This window comes from Solanum lycopersicum, chromosome 6, assembly GCF_036512215.1.
Source record: "Solanum lycopersicum chromosome 6, SLM_r2.1".
NCBI classification, from domain to species: Eukaryota; Viridiplantae; Streptophyta; class Magnoliopsida; order Solanales; family Solanaceae; genus Solanum; species Solanum lycopersicum.
Genome location: NC_090805.1, coordinates 8,575,660 through 8,593,706, shown reverse-complemented (window position 1 = coordinate 8,593,706; position 18,047 = coordinate 8,575,660). Strand labels below are relative to the sequence as shown.

The window sequence follows — 18,047 nt, the reverse complement described above, 5'->3', positions numbered from 1 at the left end:
ATGCTTAATATGAGGTAAAAATAAGGGTTAATATAGCAACACATGTAGCTGAACCAAGGTGCGGAGTGAAATTTTCTAGATGCCGGACCAAAGATTTAGAAATACATAACTTATTACTTTGCATGCAAGATACTAGGAAAGAATTGTTATAGTTAGAATTATCAAGTTAATGAACCTGTGGGGAACACGCAAACCCTAGTTACTTTTATTAATTGATTAAACTCCAACATTTGAAGCTGTTAGTTGTATCTTTCAATTTCGCTAGTTATTTTCATTTATTTAGAAATAGAAAACCCTCCTTTTATTATTTTTGCTTTCCAAGGAAGTAATTGACTGAACAATAATAATAATAGATTGAAGTTAAGTCTAAACTATTTTCCTCGTGGGAACGATCCCAACCTCACTAATTGGGTTATTTACTTGACACGATCACTTCACTTCTTATTTGAGAAGTAAGTTTGAGCGTATCATTAACCTTCAAATGTTACCAATTATTAGGTAGAGACCGATTTACTACCTGAACTTGTTGCTCATCTGAAAGAACATGGTCAGTACTCTTGAGTTGAGCTATTATGTTTGACATCACCCTAAGGTGTTGTTTGATATTTTGGTCATGACGCTTTTTGTAAGTGTCAAATTTGATAGTCAATTGTCGGAGGCGGGTAACAGACGTACCCCCATACGTTCCTCGTAGATGTTACCAAAAAGCATGATCAATAGGGTATTTTTGACATTCATGTATGAGGTTATCAACTACAAAACTAACTATTATTCCACGCGCAGTAGAGTTAGCCTTCTTCCAGGCTTTGTAAGCTTCAAGATCCCTTCTGTGTTGTGCAATATTACCCTCTTCTAGTTCATTCAAAACATGTTTTGTACTTTCTAAAACATTTTTCTCTTCCAGTACATACCATATTTTACGACTCCAGATGTCGTAATTATCACCGTTAAGTTTCTCACCTTTGTATTAAGTCAGCAATAATAATTTTTGATGCCATGTCTGTTATTGACATATAATTAGACAAGAATTTTAATCAATTATGCATGCGACATACACATTAAAGAAAATTAATTCTCACAAATGTTTTATATTTAATGTAAAATCGAAAAGATACGTATGCATCCATTCATCATCTACTAATTAAATATTTAATCAAAATTCAAATCTAATTTCATACGGTGTATAACTAATATATTATAGACTTTGATAACAAGGATTTTTAAGTTTAATAAAATAATTTGAGATTAGTACAAGCTACATAATTCATATCTTGAAAAAAATGAGCAACTAAAGATTACAAGTAATTCAAAGATTGAAATCCTCCTACAAGTCTTCAAGACAACTAATGTAAATCCTAAAAGGTTGACTTGCCATATATCATGATAAAAATCAGTCAATATACTATCCCAAGGTCCACAGAGAGCATCTCTTAAATAAGTTAAAGATCTCCAATTTGAAATTTCCTTATAATCAACCAGTTCAGCCCATTTTATTTAAAAAAGTAAAATATAACCACGTGCCGACAAATTAGGGGACATCTTTAATGACTTGAAATCTTTAAATTTTCTCTCCTTTTCCCTTCGAATGGCCCTTAGGTTCCTTGAAAGATTTTATGTAACTCTTAGAACACCAATCTTTATGTACCCTCGAAAATATGACTTACAGCGACTTACTCTTTTACCTTATCCCTTTGCTCGACTTTGAGAACTCCTATTTGGAGTAGTTTGAGCATGTTTCTGTTCAGCCATATCTTAAAGGGGAACTAAATAAAATATGGTCAATACCATTTAATGAGACAACATATGTCGTAAATTTTCGTGAAAGACAAGGAAATATTCAAGGAACGTAAGGATTAAACTAATTTAAAATTATAATCTAGTCAAAGAACAAGTGATCACTATTCTTTATTAAATAAAGAATATTACTCATGGCCCATTAAAAAATAATAAATGAAACACAATCTTATTTGATCACTTGAGAAAACCTATGTTAAATTAAATACTAAAATGAATACTTTGTTAACAAAAAAATACTACAAAATCATTGTCTTTTTTCTTAAAAATAATAATAGTTTATTATTCCAAAGAAAATGGTAAGTATTTTGCTAAACAAAATTTCTCCATCTCATTTTAATTGTTCTTTTTAATTCTTAACAGAAAAGAACAAAAGAAATCCACTTTTTTCTTTTATTTATTTATTTGAATAGTGGGACAATCTCTTTTTTTTCTTTTCATTCCGAAAAAGACAAAAAAATTAAAAGGAGAGAAAAAAATCTTACACGTTCCAATTTTTTTTTTAAAAAAAATGTGTGTGGGATCATTTATTTTTCCTTTTCTTTTCAATTTTCAATAAAAAGAGTATGATTGTTCCTTAAACTCTTTTTTTTTAAAAAAAAATTAACATAGAAACAATGACTTTTTCAATTCATTATCCAACTCAAACACTTTTTCTTTCAACCTTTTATTTAGATTAAAAACTTTTTTAAAAAATAAACATGTCAAAGACGCTTCACGCTTCATTCATAATAGAGAAAAAATATTCTATATTTTCCTTCATCCATGACAATAGAAAAAAAATTATTCTCTATCCTAAAAAACAAAAAAGACTGAGCATATTTGATTGTTTCCCCAATAAAATATAAAAGACCTCTCATCGTCAGAATACCATGTTGAAGAATTGAAGGTATGTTCTTAGATTTACAATCAAATCGAATTTTCTTTTAACTTAAGAATTAAATTTCACCATAGTTCTAAAGAAAATATATATTGATCTTCATATAAATATTCTTGACACAAGATATATGTATAGATATATTTTATAACACACAATCAGTACATATTTCAACTACAATATCATGGAGCATTTAACCTTGACTCTGATACCAGTGAAATTATTTAAATAACGTTTGGTACAAGATTTTTGTACCTTTGATTGTTGTAGCGGAATGAAAATCACGAACTGAATGATTTGCTCCAAATCCTTCTTTGAGTCACTAGGAAACAAAGATAGTTTCATAAACTAAATGTTTTGTTGTTTCTTTAATCTAAATCATCAGAGTTTTTGTTGTTATTTTTATTTATTTTTCTTTCTGAATGTTTAATAAAAGAAAAGAAAAAATTATTTTAAAAAGGTGTGATTATTAACGTTTTTTCTCCTTTGTTATTTTTATTTCATAAAAGAAATTCTTGGGTTGGTTCGGGTGGGGTCGATCCACATGGGTGACCCAAACACAAATCTTACAATCCCTAGTTAGATACCTTATGCGAAGAGTTGTAAGATGGATAAAGGCCCAAGACATTTTAACTTTATATTTGAGGAGAATTGTAATTATTTAAGTGTATTTGAAAATACTTGTGAGAGTGTATTAATTCTTTCTATTTGATAATCTATTTATCTTTTCAACTTATAAGTGTAGAATTTTCTCTGAATTTTTATTTTGTATTTGAGAGGAATGAAAAAAGAAAGGTTGGTATGTGATAACGAAGCAAATGCATTTTAGTGTAATGACTTGATTGTTACTTTGATTGAGTTGGTGTTTGAGCACTTGCAAAGAAAGTTAAATTTTTGGCAAATGTTGGAGATTCATATGTTTTGGATTGGTTGTTGATACAAAACAAAGTCGTATACTTATGCATCCACTGGACTTTTAAAACTGTGTCCCTTAATTATATTTTTGATGTTCTGAATTATTTGAGTATAAACAATTTTTTATATTTGGAGGATTGATAACTTTGACATGAATATTTAACTTTTTTGTTTATTTGTTCAATAAAAGGTCATTTAGTATAATTTATTCTATTTTATAGGTTTATGTGATTTAGAAGTGATCAAAAAAGAAATCTAATGAAACAAGTCAAAATGGAGCTCAAATGAATAGTTTATGACCTAATTACTTGTATCCCTTCAATTTTCATTATTGCAAATCATATCATACATTGTACTTCGGACACATGCATTTATTGTGGTTAGACATATGTATTTGAGATATATGTTAGGTAGATACATATTATTTAGTTAATCTAATTAAAGGATATAACTTAATGATATTATTTAAGATGAAAATCACTTGTAATAACTTTTGAGAATATCAAATATCATATCACCTAAAATAAACAAAACAATCAAAATCCTTCCATTTTTTTTGGCGATTCAACAAAGTTTGCAAGTTTGCGTTACTTTTTATTCTTGATTGTACGACCTCACCTACATATAGCTGGAGTGTTTAAATAAATGTATCTTTGATACATATTAGTCAAATACATATAATTAAATACACTTAAATAAGAAATCTAGCTGAAATAAATGAATTAAGGGTGAAATCACACATAAAACAATTTTAGAGTATCTAGTGGTATTACAATTCCAAAATGTTTTTTCAAAACATTCAAAATCCTTCCAATTTTTTAGAGGATCAACAAACTTTAAAGTCCACCGAAATTCTTCTTAAATACTTTTGAGGCTTTTTGGTTCAACAATGGTGAATATCATTCTGTTGTTAAGATCGTGTATCTGAGATTTAGTGGATGCGTATACATATTTGTAGACACATAAATTGTAATTGGATCAAATTCATACAAAATTTGAATTAAATCCATGTTCGTTTGGACTGAATGATGAATTTGGGCTTTACATATAAATGATTCCATTTTATTAAAGTTCAAAAGTCTATTTCACGTTGAAGCCCAAACTCATGCCTCATGTCATAGTGACTAGGCATCCGAAACCAACAAGTTGACGTCACGTGTACGAATGAGGTGTTAGTCTCAGTCAAGTGCAAGAATCAATTACAGCATGTCAAGTGTCAAAATGACATCCTTTGGCCAATCATATGCAACCTTGTCCACCCCCTACAACTACAAATAGGGGATGAACATAACATTCTAGGCATAAATAGAAAACTCTTCAACAAGCATTCAGCAAATTCGAGAAAGCTACAACATCAACATCAATAGTTTTTCGTAGGAGTGATCAACGGAGTTCTTCTCGGAGATCAACTTACACGACGAAGCGCTTTCCGACGTCCCGGAGATCGATAACATCTCAAGGAGTCTACATCATCCAACAATTCAGAAAATACGCTACTAAAGGCCCTTGAATCACGGAGAAACATATGAGAGAGAATCAAGAGAAAAACAGAATGGTACTCACAACGATTCATCAATAAAATCACATTTTTCCTTTTATTTAGTTTGCTTGTAGTTAACTTTCCACGCTTATGAAAATTTGTTGCGAACAATGTTCAGACACCCCGTAATACAACTCAGATCTTAATTAAAATTGCTACTTATTGGATACACATGATTTTGATATTGAATCTTCTATTTTTGTAAAAACTCTATACAAGAATAAATTAACATTGCTACTTATTTGGTATACATGTATTTAATAATAAATCTTATGTCAAATAAAACTAGATACAAGAAATGTAAAATGACATTATCACATACATGTCATTATATCGGATATAAAACAAGATGCAGAACTTTTGAGGTTGAGATACATAACATTAGTTTTAGATACATATAGAAGAAACCATGTTTGATCTTTCTATCTCTGTCGCCACCTACGACGAAAATTATTAATTAATAGAAATACAACACACCACCATGAATTTATCAAAAATGAACTTGAAAAATCTATAAAATGCATGTCTTCAATGTTAAAGATTTGCGGAGTTGATGAACATGAACTGTTTGGCTAATCCATTGATTAACATGGAAAGCTTTCTTTGTAACAATTACTTTGATTTGATCTTGTTAGGAAGGAACAACATATATATATATATATATATATATATATATATATATATATATATATATATATATATATATATACATATATTGACACCTCTCTTCGATCAGTATTCTTATTATTATTTCTTTACATTTTAAAATTCATAAATTATTAATTAAATACATTTAAAGTATCTGAAAAATCATACCATGGAATATGGATAACTAACAGTAACGCCAATGATAAAAATCTATATATATATATATATGTATATAAATGTGAATCCAAAACCGCTGATGTGGCAGCCCCGAATGGCCACCATTTGAAAATCCTTATTTTATCTTTTTAAGTAATTAAATAAAATTCTGTGTTTTTATTATTTTATCTTTTTCATTAAATAAATAAAAGTAACCCCTCATTTAAAAGATTACACTAAAAATTCATAATTAATTAATCAGCCCACAACCACTCAAATTCAGCCCATTTGAAATGGTTCAAATCCAGTCCACTAACATATTCTTAATTATCCAATTTAATACTAGCAGAAGGCAAACGGCAGCAATATCATCTACTAGCAAATTACTTTCACAGTTCCACCCAACCTACATCAGAAAATATATTTGATAAAAATGAAGGGTGAAAGATTTTCCGGAACGCTTTCAAGCTTTGATGATGTACATATGTTGGCTCATCGCTTGAAAACTGTGGATAATGGTAATGTGAGTGAAGATGGTGAAATCGATGAGAGCATAAATGGGAAGGATGAGGTAAAACCACAGAGCAATCATTCAGTTGTCAAACCCATGGAAAATGACTCCGATTTTGTTGAAGATGCAATTGTAGTTACTGATCAGAATGTTTTAGTATGCTTTCAGTTCTGATTATTCTTTTCTGGACTATTTTTCCTTGAGCTGAGGATCTAAGGAAATAGCCTCTCTACCTCTAAGCTAGGGAAAAGGTATGTGTATACTCTACTCTCTCCAAACCCCACTTTGTAGGACTTCATTGAATATGTTGTTTTTGTAGTGAAGCTCTTATGTAGTAGATAGTTCAATTTCAGTACATCTTGAATATAGTGTAAAATACATATTTTTCAAAATCTATCTTTATATACAGATTGGGATAGCTTTTGAACCTTAAATCTATTTCAAGAATATGTATCGTTTAGGTGGAAGGCAGTAGGCACGACAAATATTGCTTATTACGAATTATAGATTTTTATGCAGGAAATGATGAAGCGGATTCTTATTGCTATGACGAGCTATTGATTTCGAGCTGAACTTTAAGAATAAAGTACAGCTTGGAGTTTCAATCTGTGTGTCAAATTGATAAAAGGAAATGGATTTTGGTAGTGGTTTTGGTGGCTTTGACTCATTTATTTTGTCAGACCTAGATGCTTCCGTATGGAAATTCTCTTCATTCTCTGTTATCCGAGATTAATATTCAGCTACCCTAAAAGGTAAGTAAGTCGAGTAAAGAACCTTCTGTTGTTAAATCAGCTAAGGTTGGTGAAAGATTTTTCGGAACACTTTCAAGCTTTGATTATAACTTCACTTCTTTTTATTAAATTTTGATAAATCAGATGACTTTTTCACTTTTACATTCTGATCAGTGAGTAGCGAATTCTCTTGTATGACGGAAGTTAGGCAAATCTCCTTGGAAATAAGTTCAAGTTAATGTGTGTCATACAATTTCTTCTTCTTAAGAATGTCATTTATGGTGCTGTTTCAGCTTAAACAACTCTATGTAATTTGGATTTGTTTCTCTGTATTGAAAGTATCATGTGTTATTTGATAGGTCTTGCAAGAAGTATTGAGGTGTTATTCCATCCCAGAAAATGTGTTTGGTAGAGTTTGCATCATTATAGACAAGGTCAGTTTGATAATGTAATTTTGTTCTTATTTTGATATATAGTATTCCTAAAAGGCAAAAGCAGAACACACTGTTTACGTGATTGGATCTGTTCGTTTTCACCTGGATAACTGTTTCTTTGGCACTAAGTGTGAGATGGTTATGGATTACACAGGCTGACAGGCACTACTAAATCTCATGGCTACATAAATATTTGTATATAATTTTAAATAATATTATTTCAGGTCGAGGTGGGGAAGCAGGGGTGTGGTGATGAGGGCTATGGGGAACAGTAAGGACACAATCAATGTAAAATGTCACTAGAAAAATTTGTTTTCCTTACTTTAACCGCGATCAAAGTCATTTTAGTTATTTGTAACGAAAATGCATATCATATTATTTCACCAAATCAAACATGAGAAAATTAAAAACATTCCTCAGAAGATAAAAGTTCATGATATATTGTGGAAAGCTATTGACTTACTAATTGTTGATAATGCTACAGGTAAGGGAATTTTACATTGCAAAGAGAGAGGAAGATATTGGTTCCTATGCAGGTTATATAGGTAAGCTTATGTTATTTGTACTATCTTGATGTATATATATATATTTACATATGCGTTCTGTTCAAAAATACTTACAAATCTCCTTAAATAACGAAGGTTCTGTATTTATGTTTGAATGAACTTTAACATCTGCCTTTTGGGGTGTTGTGGCTGACCGTTATGGACGAAAACCAGTTATAATTTTTGGCACTTCTATAGTGTACGTATGTCTAATCTTAATAGAACGGTTTACGTTTCGATTTCATTCATTTCAATATCAATGCGTTTATATATATATTCTGGTTTGATTTGAATTCAGCTATTGACTTAGAATGTGGGTATGTAGGCTCATTGACACTTCTATGGATTCTAATGCTAAACTCTTACAAGAATAGAGTAATCCACTCAGTGTCATTACAAGATAAAAGTGATTGGTTTGTAAACTGAATTATCTCATATTGACTAGAGTATAATTTTTTTTTTGGATAATGATAAAGTTAACCAGAGCATACATTTATTTTCAAGTGAGTGTTGTAAGTTATGTCATTGAGATGCAATTGTCCGCATTTTACAATACATAAAGTCAGCTTTAGGCAAAGGATTACTCTTTGAGAATAGAAGCCATGTGCCGATACTTAGATATGCAAATATGAATTGGATATAATAACCAATACATAGACATTTGCCTCAAAATAATATTTTTAATTAGGAGGCAATTTGATGCTGAATAAATATGAAACAGAGTGTAATGTTCGTTTGAGTGTAGTAGCACAATATGGAACAATGTTTGTAGCAGCTTGTGAATTGGTTTAGACAAAATAGTTGACAAGAGATTAAGATATTTAATGAGAAATTTCTGTTCACAAGTTTTTCATTTTTTGCTAACATACTTTTCTTTAAAAAAAAATCAATTGATTTTTAAAATCTTAAACTCTCCCCTTCTTTTCCAATATTTCACAATCATATTTGTTCAATTCTTTACTTCTACTCATATTTTTTTAACCACCTTCGTCTTAATGTTTTTATAAAGCTCTTGTCACTACTAAATTTGTCGTACCTTTCTCAGGTTGAGAATTTTGTTATTTGGGCTGATAAAGCTTTCGGCTTTGGGTGTTCTTTAATGGGTTTATGTTTGGAAGAACTTTAACATCTGCCTTTTGGGGGTGTTGTGGCTGACCGTTATGGACGAAAACCAGTTATAATTTTTGGCAATTCTATAGTGTACGTATGTCTAATCTTAATAGAACTGTTTATGTTTCAATTCATTCATTTCAATATCAATGCGTTTATATATATTTTTGTGGCTTGATTTGAATTCAGGGTTGTTTTCAATACTCTTTTTGGTCTTAGTACCAACTTTTGGATGGCTGTTGTAACAATATTTCTTCTTGGTAGTTTAAATGATTTGCTTGGACCAATAAAGGTATTCTGTTAAACGATTAAATACCACGTATCCTCAGTTATTCTGTTAACATACTTACTTTCCATGTTTAGGCATATGCTGCTGAGATTTTTCGTGAAGAATATCAAGCACTAAGAATGTCAACGGTAATATATGTCTTTGCTTCTCTGTGATGTAAATGATTTCTAAGTAATTCTAACATATGACGAATATCGGGTTCTAGGATTGTTATTGGAATTTTTGTTGATATTTTTGTTATCTTTAAGATTAGTAGTGCATGGGGCATTGGTTTGATTATTGGCCCAGCTTTAGGAGGTTTTCTTGCTCAGGTAAGTTTGATATTTCTGAGAGACGAGAGTGTGATCTGTCTAGACAACTCTTTCTTTGTTTCTCGAACCACATTAATCCACTCGTCTTTCTCTGCTTTGTCCTCTGGCTTCTATTGTTTCCCATCTTTAGTCATTGAGCTGGAAGATTGGTAGATTTCATCCTTACAGCTTATGAACTGCAGGAAACATTGCATAACCATGATTCAGAAAGGCCACGTCAAGATACTTACAAGGCTCTAGAGGCTGCATCGACAACTCAAATGGCTAAAAGAAGCAGATATAAAGTAGTTTTTGTATAGCAAAACATCAGTCACCAGAATTTTACTATGCAGTACTTTGTATTCTTAACATTTAAAGCTGTCCACATCTCTGTCTTAGAGTTTCTGGCCATAAGAAGTTTGGCCTATTCTTAGCATGTTTGTGTTTTTCTGGTTAATAAAGAAAAGAGTGACGAGACATAATAATAATAATAATAGAGGGAGATGATGATAATATATCAGACACACAGAATGCATAATAATAATAGTCTATGATGTGAGTTGAGAACCATGAGTTCTCACGCTCAAGAAGCTGCAAATTAAGTTAGAATGGGACATGGGGGTATGCAGCACCTGATTACATGTAAACAGAACATCTCACAACTAAGAGTGATGTGTGGAGTTTTGGTGTTGTATTATTTGAGAAGCTTTATTCATTTATAGATGATTACAACTCCAAATCATATTGAAAATTATATAAACAATAAATCTGTTTAATCTAGCACATGGACTAATTACGACACATCAATAATGGATGAACTATAGGTGTCATCAAGTTTTCGTCGAGTGTAGCTGAATATATAACTCGCTTTAACTACCTATGAAAAGGAAAAATTAGAGCTAAAATATGACACATTTCATAGACATTCCATATCAAATTCGTAGGTGTGCATTAGCTGAAACATTACAGCTATTATCAGTTACCATCCAAATGATTTAGTATATCTATGATATTAAATGACCAGCCAAGTCCCAAATCAACCTTCCAATCTTATCCATTTAAATTTTCTCCACAAATCAATACAAATCACTCCTATTAAATGCGTAGGCAATCCTCATATCTTCCCTCTATTCATATTCAAATTCATCACACTCAAAATCTGCAACCATTCAAACAAATATTCATCATATTAAAATTCTACAACCATTTGATCATCCATTTATTTTTATCTTCAAATTGAAGAGGGTGCACATTCAAGGAAGGGGCAATATTTATTTAATTCTTTAATAATCGAGAAAACTTTACGCAGCAGCATATTCACACATTGCAATCCCATTAAATTTCTTAAAGATCATCTAGGTGAGTGTTTTGATTTACAGTAGTTTGTATACTCATTCCTACTCTACTTGAATAACATTATTTAGAACACATATTGCGTTTCAGCTAAGCTACGATTCCAGCAAGTACTCTCACATACATATCACTCGAGTATATTGTATTTCGATATAGCAAAAAATATCTACCGCTAACATATTATATTCTATCAAAACAAATATAACAGGTTCAATGGAATTGCTATCTGCTATCATTAAAAAATACAATGGATCATTGAATATTTCGATGGAAGTTAACCTCCTACAACAACTACTACCAGAATTAGTTTCCCTAGAACAGATGCTAAAACAAAAAGAAAATACAAATGCATCAACAGGCGAGTGTAGTCGAGTGAATAAGGAACCAGGCTCTCTCAAAAAAAGCAGATGGAAGTATTCCAGATTGAAGCGAAAAGTTGGCGAAGTTGACAAACTTTTCAAGCAGACATGTTCCCATTCATCAAAATGGTATGGTAATATGCATCCCCATTTATCTCTTATCTAAATGTCAAAATTTGACTGATTGTTCATATGAGAAACTGAATGAGTAAATAATTTGCTAACTATATGTTTATGTTTATATTTAATTGTTCAAATTGACAGGCCATTACACAACAACTTTGAATTTTGGCCCCCCAAAGTACACATGTCAATATTGTGGAGCTCTTTTATGGTATGAAGAACGAACAACAAAATCAAAACAAATAACAAGACCGATATTCTCATTTTGTTGTATGGGAGGAGGTTGTGTACAACTTCCTTCATTGAAGGAACCACAACCTTATCTGAAGTATCTTTTGGGTAAAGAATCAGGGCAACTAGGTATTAATTTTCGAAAAAAATATTAGAGCTTATAACTCAATGTTTGCATTTACATCCATGGGTGGACGAGTTGATGGATCTATCAATCACTCAAAGGGGCCATACGTTTTTAGGATGTGTGGTCAGAATTATCATTGTATAGGATCTTTATCGCCTTAAATTGGTAAAAGACCCCAGTTTGCTCAGCTATATATATATGCTGAAAATGAGATAAACAACAGAATGAATTGTCTGCTAGAAGGAGACATTGATCCTGAAATTTTTCAGGGCTTATCAGTAATGTTGGAGGAGCTTAATATATTGGTTAAAACATTTCGAATGGCTAGAGATTAATATAAAGAGCATCCTGAACGTGAATTTTGCCTACGTCTCCTATCTAATAGGACAACGGATGGTCGACAATATAATTTACCCAGAACTTCTGAAGTAGCTGGATTAATAGTGGGTGATCTTATGAAAGAAAACTTCCAGCGATATATTATTGTAGAGCATAGGAAAAATGGACTTCAAAGAATTTCTGATCTACACCCAAGTTTTATGTCTATGACATATCCACTAATACACCCTTATGGTGAAGATGGATATAGAGTTTGAATAAATTTGGGAGATGTCATCAACAAGAGTTACAAGCGACAAAAATTAACAACGAGAGACTTCTATTGCTTTAGAATACAACAAAGACTTAACGAGGGTAAGACTCTCTTGCTAGCCGGTAGACTATTACAACAATACATTGTTGACGATTACATGGAAATCGAGGAAGAAAGATTTCGTCATATTCGGAATAATCAACCAAAACTCAGAGCTGATCTTTACTCGTGCTTAATTGATTCCATTCTTCGTGGTGATTCAGATTGTTCTTTGGTAGGAAAAACTGTTATCTTACCTTCATCTCACACCGGAGGACCTCGCTATCGGGCACAAAATTATCAAGATGCAATGGCGATTTGCAGGTGGGCTGGATATCCAGATTTGTTCCTCACTTTAAAATGCAATCCAAAGTGGCCCGAAATAAATGAAATGCTTCGCTTAATAAAACAATCTGGTGATGACAACAGGGTGGGCATTATATGCAGAGTGTTCCAAATCAAGTTATTCCAATTAATGCAAGATCTGAAAAAGCAACAACCTTTTGGAAAAATAATTGCATGTAAGTTCAAACTTCAACATACTAACATAATACACCAGTTATTAATTCAAGCATTTACATTTTGCTAAAAAAACAAATGATTACTTTACCGTCAACCTAACAAACACATTATACCTTTAACTCTGCAGGTTTATATACAATTGTGTTTCAGAAAATAGGACTACCTCATGCACATATACTACTCTTTCTGCATCCTACATTAAAAAGTCCATCTATAGATCATATCAACACAATGATAACAACTGAAATACCCAATATGGAAGTATACCTGGATGGTTATAAAGCTGTAAAGAACTACATGATGCATGGACCTTGTGGAGACCTCAATCCAGGATGCCCATGTATGAAGCAAGGAAAATGCACCAAGCATTTTCCAAAGAAGTTCAATAATCAAACAACTTTTGATGAAGATGGGTTCCCAATTTATAGGAGAAGAAACACAGGTACTAAAGTTAATAAAAATAATGTCTTTTTAGATAACAGATATGTCGTCCCCTATAACAGGAATTTGATTGTCAAATTTGATGGACATATAAATGTCAACTTGTGCAGTTACTCATGATCAGTGAAGTACCTGTTTAAATATGTGAATAAAGGATCTGATAGAGCAACAATTGGTATAGAATGCTCAGACACTTCTACAGAACGTGATGAGATCAAAAGATATCTAGATTGTAGATACATATTAGCTACAGAAGCTTGCTGGAGGATCTTCTCATTTGAGATACATCATATACAGCCAACAGTTGAGCATTTGCCATTCCATTTAGAAGGAGAAAACACCATAGTATTCCAAGAATAAAGGTGTCCTGAAAGCATACTAAACAGACCCGACATAGTAAAAACAAAATTCACGGAATGGTTTGAGGTAAACAAAGAATATGAGGATGCGCGAGAGCTAACATATTCAGATTTTCCTACACGTTGGGTCTGGGACGCAACATTCAAAATATGGACTAGAATAAAAAGGGGGAAGTCAGTTGGTAGAATTTACTTCGCATATCCTGCAAATGGAGAACGATTTTACATGAGAATTGTACTTAATTTTGTCAAAGGAAGCACTTCTTTTGAAAGCATTAGAACAATTAATGGAGTCCGGTATGATACTTATAAGGAGGCATGCTACGCATTGGGATTATTGGAGAATGATAAAGAATGGAATGACTGCTTGGCTGAAGCTGCATGTTGGGTATCAGGAAATGAGTTGAGAAATCTGTTTGTGACGATACTAATTCACTGTCAAGTGTCTGATTCGTCCAAACTTTGGAGGACCAACTATGAAATTCTATCAGAAGATATAACATCATTACAACGAAAAAGATTTCAATTGGAAGATTTAAAGTTAAATGAAAAACAACTTGAATCATATACGTTATTTGAGATAGAAACCATACTTCTGAAGATAGGAAAAAGTTTGAAAGACATTATGGAATGCCACTTCCAGATTCTACTTTGATGAATGACACAGGGAATCGCCTAATCAATGAGGAACTAGAATATGACAAAGGTTTCTTAAAGGAAATACATTATAAATCATTCACTCTTTTTAATGATTGTCAAAAGATAGCTTATGAAGTAGTAATAAAATCAGTTGCTAATGAAGAAGGACGCTTATTTTTTATAAATGGGCATGGTGGTACCGGGTAGACATTTTTATGGAATACAATAATATCCAGGTTGAGATCACAATCAAAAATAGTTCTTCCAGTTGCTACTTTTGGAATAGCCTCTTTGTTATTACCAAATGGCAGGACAACACATTCATGATTCAATATTCCTTTGGACATTAGTGCAGAATCAACTTATGAAATAAGACAAGGAAGCCAGTTAGCCGAACTACTTTTGAAAACATCTTTAATCATTTGGGATGAAGCGCCAATGGAAAATAAATTTTGTTTTGAAGCCTTAGATAGGACCTTGAGAGATATCCTCCGATTAAAATATGAAAATAGTACAGACAAACCATTTGGAGGCCTTACAATGGTATTTGGTGGTGATTTTCATCAAATACTACCGGTGATTCCAAAAGGAACACGAGCTAATATTTTAGATGCATCACTCAACTACTCATATTTGTGGCCATTTTTTACAATTTATGAGCTGAAACAATATATGCGGCATTGTTGTGGAAGAGTATCTCATTCTGAAGCCGCTGAAGTTACTACTTTGGACAAATGGTTGTTACAAATTGGGGATGGATCCTTTTATAGTGATGTTGACAATGACCTTATTAAAGTGCCTACTGATATATGTATAATGCCATCCAATGATCCAATCGGATCAATCGTCGACGCAGTTTACCCGTCCCTCTTGCAGAAGTACAATGACCCAACATATTTGCAAGTAAGAGCAATACTTACTCCTAAGAACAAAATGGTCCATGAATTGAATGATACAATTATGAAAATGATTCAAGGTGAAGGAAGAATATATTTTAGCTCTGACAATGTGTGTGAAGCAAGTGTGAACACTAATGATGAAGATCTATTGTACCCAATGGATTTTTTAAAAAGCTTAAGATTTCCTGGAATTCCTAATTATGTAGTATAGTTAAAAGTAGGCACTCCAGTTATGCTTCTGAAGAATCTTAATCAAAGTGAAGGACTATGCAATGGAACACGATTGATTGTCACAAATCTTGGTAACTGGTCTATTAGTGCAAATAAAATCTACGGAAAAAACATTGGCTCAAAAGTAACAATACAAAGAATAATTATGTCTCCTAATGATTCAAAGTGGCATTCAAGTTAAATAGACGTCAACTTCCTGTAGCACCATGTTTCGCTATGACAATTAATAAAAGTCAAGGACAGTCTCTCAACCATGTTGGATTATATCTTCCTAAACAAGTAATCACTCATGGCCAAGTATGTGTAGCACTATCCCGAGTAACAAAAAGACAAGGATTAACTATTCTAAATGTTGACGAGGACATGGAAGATCCTATGTTCATTAAAAATATCGTTTACACAGAAGTATTTCAAAATATATGCCCTTAAAGCTGAAATAGAAATGAGGTATTTTCTTATTTCATCCCATATTTTTATTTTATTATGCAAATTCATAACTGTTCAACTAACAGTGTTCTGTTTTGGAACAAATAGGTATACTTGAAGATTAATGATCTAATTGAGCATGATTTTATCAGCGATTCTTAAAAATTTGGTCCGTCTCAGAAGTTAGAGTACTCACCTTCGCAAAAACAAGTGTTTTATTTGATTTATTTATTTTAGTTGGTAAGGTAAAAAAATATCATCGTTCAACATTAACCATTTTAACATTCCTCTGGACCTTAATGATCAATGACTTTCACAAAATGAATCAACTCACTAATGGCTTCTGATGTTTGGATGTCACCCATAGACAGGATGACACAGAAACTCTTGGGGGAACTGAGTCAATAAATTAAAGTGGTAATGATTGGTAGCAGAAATTAAAAATATGTGTCTACATCTTACTAAGATTTGTAGATCAATAGATGTGTTGAAAATGAATAGTTCAATAATTGAATGGTCAATAGGAAAAGAAGGGAATAATATGAGCATTTGAGGACGTACATGAGTTTATTCTTCCTGGCTGGTAGATCATCTTTAAATTATAATGGTAACAGGAGAATATATAGAGCTGCATATTAATAATCAGTACTGGAATGACGACATTAACGTGTTGACATGAACTGTTTGGTAAGTTCCTTCATACTTTACCCAAATATCCCTTTTGTGTATAACTTCTAATTGCGCTAACAATCGCTTATTAGTGCCTTTCGAAGTTGGCATATGGTACCACAAACAGAAAAATTTTAACTAACCCTGTGAAGAAATGACAATTTGTGAACTCTGCAGTTAAGGCAAGGAATTTCATTAGGATCTTCAAAAAGTAAGTGTCCTCTATATCAATTTCTGGTGCTTTTATTTGCTCTTGCTCAGGTCTCTCGTCTTGCTAGCACTTCAATAATAGGAGCTGAATTGATCAATTTCTGATTCTCCACTGCTTGTTGATTACCCAAAGGTAATGGCAGAGGCACGTGAGTGAAATTTTCCCTTGGATTGTTGTTAGTGGCTTTCTGTTCTATTGCACTAACAATGTTTTTCTCTTTCGGCGCCTTTGCTACTTTATCTTATATAATTTGAGCAAAATTGAAAAATAATGTGTTGGTACTTGGTACGTAATTATAAAGTTAAAGCTTGATGTTAGATGAATGAAAGCTTTATGTCCAGCTCTCTTAATTATAAAAAGGTTGTTTGCCTGAAACATGGAAGTCATTATTTTAACGAATCACAAAACTAAAACTCAACGGCTAATTCCGAAACAAACTAGATTTATGAACACAAATGAAAGTAAACTGAAGGTCGAGATGTTACTTGGAGGTGATATAGAGAGTGCCAGGGGACTCAGGAGGGCGACTGCCGAGGACTATGGCAGTTCCAGGTTGAACATGCATGAGTTCCTCGCCGTTGTCGGTGTCGAGGAATGGCTGTCCAGCTCCATCACCGGTTCTTTCAGCCACGAACTTCAAGCCTGACATATTGAAATATTATTGTTGCTAGCCAGCTCGAGCCCTGCACCCAGTTCAGCCACATCTGAGCATGATCCATATTTTCACGTACCTTCATACTTAAATCTCTATTCAGTCTTACATTTTATTGTCACAATGGAAAGCATTTGTTCTGTCAACATTGTTCCCAAATCATGAAGAATATTGATCTTTGATGTCTGCACTTTGTTTTTCTTAACAAGCATTATGATATTTACTTATTACATCATTGAAATTGACAACAACATATAAGTGCTTGTGTGCTTTTATATTTACAGAGCGCATGAAGAGGCTTCAACTTGGACATTTCCATCCCAGAAAATATGTT

At 32.3% G+C, this 18,047-nt stretch overlaps 1 protein-coding gene and 1 pseudogene across 1 annotated transcript; both read left to right on the top strand.

Annotated features, from left to right (window-relative positions):
- The first annotated feature begins 8,055 nt into the window (after positions 1-8,055).
- LOC138349026 (protein ZINC INDUCED FACILITATOR-LIKE 1-like) lies at positions 8,056-10,313 on the top strand (annotated as a pseudogene).
- Positions 10,314-15,165: 4,852 nt separating this feature from the next.
- On the top strand, positions 15,166-17,165 carry LOC138349207 (uncharacterized). The gene is made up of 2 exons (XM_069299538.1): positions 15,166-15,528; positions 17,112-17,165. The coding sequence occupies exons 1-2, from the start codon at positions 15,166-15,168 to the stop codon at positions 17,163-17,165; spliced, it is 417 nt and encodes a 138-aa protein (XP_069155639.1).
- Positions 17,166-18,047: the final 882 nt, after the last annotated feature.

Excerpts from the sequence above, each read along its gene's own strand:
- LOC138349207 (XM_069299538.1), top strand. The coding sequence starts at position 15,166 with ATGGTATTTGGTGGTGATTTTCATCAAATACTACCGGTGATTCCAAAA. Across the intron at positions 15,529-17,111 it reads ATGACCCAACATATTTGCAA|GTCTCTCGTCTTGCTAGCAC; the intron begins GTAAGAGCAATA and ends GCTCTTGCTCAG.